Genomic DNA, 6150 nt, shown 5'->3' on the forward strand with positions numbered 1-6150 from the left:
AAAAAAAAAAAAAAAACCTTTATTGATTGCTACATTACATATATCCAAAGAAGTCCAAGTCAGATCATCATATGCCAAAAAGTTAAGTTAGTCCTTAAGTATCTTTTGAAATGCATGGTGAAGCAGAAATGGTTGTTTCAGAGATAAGAATGGACCATTCCAAAGAAAACAAACAAAAGAGAATAGGAAGTCATCATCAGTCGAGAGTAGAAAGGAAAGAGATAGTATCGCGTTGCAGAGCGAGGAAGAGGTACTTGAAGCAGCTTGTCAATGCTACACAATCGCTCTCTGCCTCTCACCCTCTTTATCTCCGATCTCTACGCGCCACCGGCTCCGCCCTTGTTCACTTCTTCTCCATAGAGGCTCTGCTCCACCATTTGTGCCCTGGCTTTAAGAACACATGGACCTCCCCTGCTCTCCCTCCTCCACCTCCTCCTCCTCATCAGGCATCCTCTACTTGGGACTTCTGGGACCCCTTTGTGCCGCCTCCCCCTTCCTCATACGAGGAGGACTGGGACCAAGAGACATTTTGAGAGAGAAACCTGGTAATATTTGCGTCACGCCCAAGGACACAAATAGGATCACGGGAAGTGAGTTGGCTATGGTGGCGTCAACGTCCACTAACAGTAAAGATCTGTTAGAGATCATCAAGGAAATCAATGAATGTTTTATCAAAGCTGCAGAATCTGGTTCTTCCCTCCTAGAAATCTCAACTTCCATGGACGCATCCTTTTCTGCTCATAGCAAAGGAGGTAAGGCATCCTTCTTGTCAGAAACACTTAGCTTTATCGATTTGATTTGGGGGGTTTAAGGTTTTGCTTAGTTTCTTCAGGGAAAATGTACAGTAACTACGACTGCAACTTGAATCCGATGTCGCTTTGTAAAAGGGGCTCAAGTCCGAAATTGAATGAAGTAGGAGTAGCAGGTGAGATGGTCGGTCTTGGCAGCCATTCCTCTACCATAGAGAGGCTCTATGCGTGGGAGAAGAAGTTACTTCAAGAGGTCAAGGTAGTTATTCTCTTATCTGTGCTTTCAAATTTTCAATCTTAAAAGCACTTTTTTCCCTTTGTAAGCTTTTTCTGTCTCATATGTTTTGGTCGCGATCACTGTGTGGTCCCGTCAGCGTTTATTAACATTAATATCTAAAGTTGATGAAGTTTTGAAAAAAAAAACGTAAAGTGGATGCAGTTTATAGTATCTCATGTCTTCTCTTTTCGATCAAATGTTTTCAATTAAGAAAAAGAGCTTCTTTGTGAACTGCAGAATGCAGAGAGCACAAAGATGGAACATGAGAAGAAGGTGGAGCAAGTGAGGAAATTGGAGGCCAAGAAAGCTGAGAATGTGAAGACGGAGAAGGCTAAAAAAGACGTTGACAAGTTGGATTCAAGGCTCATGGTTTCCTCTCAGGCTATTAAGAGTGCCTCTGATGAGATCATTAAGCTCAGAGAGACCCAATTGTATCCTCAGCTTGTTGACCTTGCTAAAGGGTTAGTTCTATCCCCTTACTGTTCCATCTTACTAGTATTTTTCAAAGTAAACCTGAAATGCCAATAGACATTTTGTCCTTCTCTACTGTGCTCATCTTTTGCATTGGTGGTATATGTGAGGATTTTGGTTCGTCTTTCTTTGTCTGTAGGATGATGAGCATGTGGAAGAGCATGTACGAAAGCCACTAGGTTCAGACCCATTTAGTTCAACAACTCAAGCACCTCAACACCATCCCCTCCACTGAACCCACATCCCAGCTTCACCACAAATCAACTCGAGATCCAACAATGGCACAACTCTTTCTGCAATTTGATCAAGGCTCAACGTGACTACATCCACTCTCTCACCGGTTGGCTAAGGTTAAGTCTGTTTCAGTTTAGCAAGAATCCCCTCGTCAGGAGCAACTACGAGACTAAGATCTACAACTTCTGCGAAGAATGGCACTTGGCAATGGACAAGATCCCTTATAAAGCAGCATCAGAAGGAATTGAGAGCTTACTGATAGCGGTTCATGGAATAGTGGTTCAACAAGCAGATGAACAAAAGCAGCAGAAGAGAACGGAATCCATGTTCAAAGAATTTGAGAAGAAAGCAGGTGCGCTCAGAGTGCTTGAGAGCAAGTATGGTTCATTCTCGGAGCCTGACAGTGGAAAAAAGAAAGTGGTGGTAGAGAAGAGGGGTAAGGTTGAGATCCTAAAGGGAAAGGCCGAAGAAGAGAAAAATAAGAATGAGAAGGCGGTAAGTGTAAGCAGGACGATGACCATAAGTAACTTGAAGATAGGATTCGAGCACATGTTTCAGGTAATGGTTGGCTTTTCAAGTGTCTGTATGGAGGCCTTTGAGTCGGTCTACAATCAAGCTAAGAGCATTGGTGAGGAACACCAACAAGAGGTGAAGAAGTTACTCACTTAGACAAGCTGCTTTGTGAGGTGTGAATGTAACTTTGGGCTTGAGAAGGACTGGTGTTGTGACCTAACCAATACTGCAGGAAGAGTTAATGGTAGTGATTAATTATGCTTCTAAACCAGTAGAAAGAAAAGAAAATAATTATTATAGTTGTTAGGGAGAATTTGATTGTTTTGAACTTACATTGATCGCTGCTTCTGTTTCTCAATATTGTTCAACTCAACCACCTTTTCGGTAAGGAACTTGAACCCAATTTAATGCTCCAAAAAACAAGTGAAGAAAGAAAGGATTTATATTATCTTCATCAAACCAAGGATATAATTGTCATTCTTAGATATAGAAGTGACTGTCAAATTCCTATTTAGAACTAAGCAGAACAAAACAAAAAAAAAACTAAGCAGAACACAATTAGCTTTCTTTCCTTTGAAGTGAACTATCATACCAGTTTCATTGAACCTAACATATAAGAGCCTGAAGATAGTAAACGTCACCAGTCTTGTATTTCATCATCTTCAGAAATTTCACTCTCTTCCTCATCCGTCTCTTCGATCATTCCTGCACACGCATCTGGAGATGTCCTGTAGCTTAGCCATTTCAGTACCGGGCAGTAATCTGTGGCCATCACTGATATATCTGTCATTCTAGCGCCCTCATAGCCTATGTTCCTCTGCTCTCTCAGATTCTTCTGCACTCACACATTAATTGTAAGTATATAGAGAAAGTTCGGACATGTATAATTAGTATATATTCCTGTAAAAAAGAAAACCCCGACCTTAGTTTGTATTGAGGATTGCTCCACTTGCCAGAGTTTTGGCTTCCGAATTACGTGCCATCTGTATGTTCACGATACATATCAATCAAGAGTATTAATTTCAAACATACAAACTACAACTGGAATCCGAATGTAACAGAAACCTGGATGACCATGGCTGCTTGTTTCCATACAACACACCACGAATAGCAACCGAGGCACCAGCTGACTGAAGCACGTCCTCTGTTTTGTTATGTCCACTCATCTTTCCTCTTATATCTGCGAGAAGGAGATCAGCATCCGCCAAATACGAAGAAACACACCATGCATCTTCAATGGCACTTTCACTCACAAAATCTAGCACTACATAAAAGTTATGAGTCCATATTAGAAAATGTTTCGGCTAGAAAAGCACACAGACACATGGAAGTTTAAATATGCTCTCAGCCAAGACGAGCTAGTAGTTCATACCATTTTCATGCAGAAAATCCACAACCCTTCCTGCCTGTCCATGAGCTTGGCTGAGAACCTTTTCCGGCGCATCCATTTTCAGTGGCAACCTTGCAAACTGGTCATGCACATGAGAGTCGCTGCAATCTGAGACGAACATAAGCTTAGAAGATAACGATCCTGAGCTCTAAAATTATATTCTCCAAATATCTTAGAAACAAATTACCTGATACAATGACATTATCAGTCTCTCTTTTGTTGTGGAGAAACTTGCCCAGAGCGTGAAACAACGAAAGGGTCTCATCTCTACCAAAACAGGAAGATATTCCACTATCCAAAACACTGTACATTGTCTGCTCGTTTCCATAACAAGTGTCATCCATGCCAGGCCGAGGTGATTTTATCTTAGTATGATTTAGGTCTGGCTTAACGGAGAAGAGTTGCAAAGATGTAATAGCATGTCTGATGTCGCCTCCACTGGCACTCGCCATCTGATCAATCTCCATAGTCGTTACCTTACAGTGCTCTTCCCTACATATTCTCTGAAGTGCCTTTTTAATTGAGTTCTTCGTAATGGGATTGAAAGCGACCTGCAAATACATTTCTGGACAATCAACTAGAGTTGAAAAAACCATATATATAATCTTAGATTTGGATTGCGAATAGTTTGGTAAAGAAACCTTTAAAGCCCCTGCTCGCTCAAGAGATGACTGAAGGTCCTCCATGCTTCGCGCAGTCTGGTCAGAAGAGTCGCCTTTATCGTAGTCAGTGATTAATACCACAGTTGGAATCTGCGTTGATCTCACCAAGAGAGTTAAGCAGTTGTGTAGCCTTTCAAATGCATGCCTCCCATTGGCTAGAGGAAGGTCATCAATCAAAAGAAGAACAGGCTCCTTCATTCCCTCAGTACTTGATGAAGCCATCACTCCGTATTTCCTAGTACTCTCAACAAAGTTTTCAAACTCATCCAGCTTCGACGTGTACTTCAGTCCTGGGAGAATTCCAGCAGATAGATAGATAATAAGTGGATTAATACAAACATCCATTATCTGTTGTGCAATTGCATTGGCAAAACTGAGTTTAAAGTACCTGAACTTGAGTTGTGCACATGTTCCTGCCAGATTGTAGGAATAGGAGCGTTCCACTCATACACAGTGACTCCAAGGATAGAAGAAATCAAATGGATAGTAGCAGATTTTCCGACTCCAGCTTGCCCTTTGAGTAGTAGAACATTGCTATTCCCAAAACCATCCTGCTGATGATACAGAAAACCAAAAGGGTGAATAGCGCGCCATGAAGCACCACGAGCACAGAAATCAATTTCAAAGATATACCTTTGAGAAATCCAAACTCTTCTCAAACCACAATTTAACTTCTTCAACCTGAAGATTACATAAAAGAAGAAAAGGAAATGCGTTAGGTGAAGCAAGGAGAAAGGAAAGCACAGATGGAAGGAAGACAGGTACCTTCTTCTTGTGAACAGCAAGCTCTTCCAAGGTGCGAGGGCTGTATTTGTCAACCCATAAATCCGTATTGTTGGTCCTTTGATAACCTTAAAACAAGAGACCACAGAGCAATTAAATGACAGAAAGACTAGAAGAAGAGCTCCAAAAAACCAATTAAAGCTAAATACCGGAAGAATCCTTGAAGACGCTTAAAGCTTCATCGAAACCTTGGAAAGACAAACTAATCTGCGTGAGCGCAAGCGTGACATTCAAAAACAAAAGAAGAAGAAGTGAAAATCGAATCAGAGCTAATCACCATGACTACAAAAAAAAAAAAACAATAAAGAGAGAGACTAGGCAAAACAAATGCAGACCTCATCAACATGACTCGACTCTGTAGTAGCACCCGAGAGTCGAGCTCTCTTGGTCGGTCTAGGATTCGTGGTTCTGGTACTAGCACCAGATTTCGACTTGGCATTAGACCGCGATGACCTTAAGTTATACGCAGAGGTATCGTCATCTTCGTCTTCCATCGATAGGTTAACCATTTGATTTCCTTTTATTCCCATCGCCGGAACCTTTCAGAAAGAGAAATCCCAATCGCCTAGGGTTTACCGTTTACGGGAAGACGACCGGAACTTGACCACTCGGTTAACCAATGCCGATTTTCAGATGAGCAGGAAATATCCGGTTAACCGGATCCTCCTCAGGGCCTTAGGTGTCCACCGAGTCGTCACTCACCTTGTCGAATTTGGCTCCCCAGTCATCTTTTTCATCGCTCTCTAGTTTTTTCGCGGGTCGAACAAACGACACCGTTTACTCGAGGCGTACATGAGAAGACTCTTTGGAGTAGTACTTTAGTCAGGTGACGTGTCAATATCGGGACCGTCAAATAACGTTTTATGATGTGATCTGATTAAAGTCATAGCAATTGTGGCCTGAGAGGTGGAGAGAGACTCTCTCTCTCACCTACCCCTGCTGCCCCACGGCGGCTTCACCAAACCAAACCAACGAAATCAAAATCAATCGTAATGGTATTATTCAGCATCATAGAGTCTTCTTCTTCTCCACCAACCCAATTTCTTCCCTTCAACTCTCTCCCCCCCCCCC

At 42.0% G+C, this 6150-nt stretch overlaps 2 protein-coding genes across 4 annotated transcripts in view; one reads left to right on the plus strand and one right to left on the minus strand.

Moving 5' to 3' along the window:
* The window catches only part of LOC104727425 (cell cycle checkpoint protein RAD17-like), a 6537-nt gene extending 678 nt beyond the window's left edge, over positions 1-5859 (minus strand). Inside the window, exons 1-13 of one of the 3 annotated variants that reach the window (XR_758207.2) lie at positions 5415-5859; positions 5229-5286; positions 5062-5147; positions 4930-4977; positions 4685-4850; positions 4276-4586; positions 3822-4185; positions 3617-3742; positions 3310-3508; positions 3167-3227; positions 2837-3079; positions 2578-2654; positions 2397-2470 (exon numbers count right to left, since the gene is read on the minus strand). Coding sequence is in view for 2 of the 3 variants with exons in the window: in XM_010446531.2 (XP_010444833.1) it covers positions 2882-3079; positions 3167-3227; positions 3310-3508; positions 3617-3742; positions 3822-4185; positions 4276-4586; positions 4685-4850; positions 4930-4977; positions 5062-5147; positions 5229-5286; positions 5415-5609 (1812 nt within the window). In the remaining variant the exon portion in view is untranslated. The other 2 variants (XM_010446532.2, XM_010446531.2) reach the window with 2 other exon arrangements.
* On the plus strand, positions 1693-2400 carry LOC104727426. Its single transcript, XM_019232159.1, has one exon. The coding sequence runs from the start codon at positions 1939-1941 to the stop codon at positions 2398-2400; it is 462 nt and encodes a 153-aa protein (XP_019087704.1). The 5' UTR covers positions 1693-1938.

This window comes from Camelina sativa, chromosome 11 (assembly GCF_000633955.1).
Source record: "Camelina sativa cultivar DH55 chromosome 11, Cs, whole genome shotgun sequence".
Classification (NCBI taxonomy): domain Eukaryota; kingdom Viridiplantae; phylum Streptophyta; class Magnoliopsida; order Brassicales; family Brassicaceae; genus Camelina; species Camelina sativa.

Coding starts and splice junctions, on each gene's coding strand:
- LOC104727426 (XM_019232159.1), top strand. CDS start 1,939: ATGGACAAGATCCCTTATAAAGCAGCATCAGAAGGAATTGAGAGCTTA.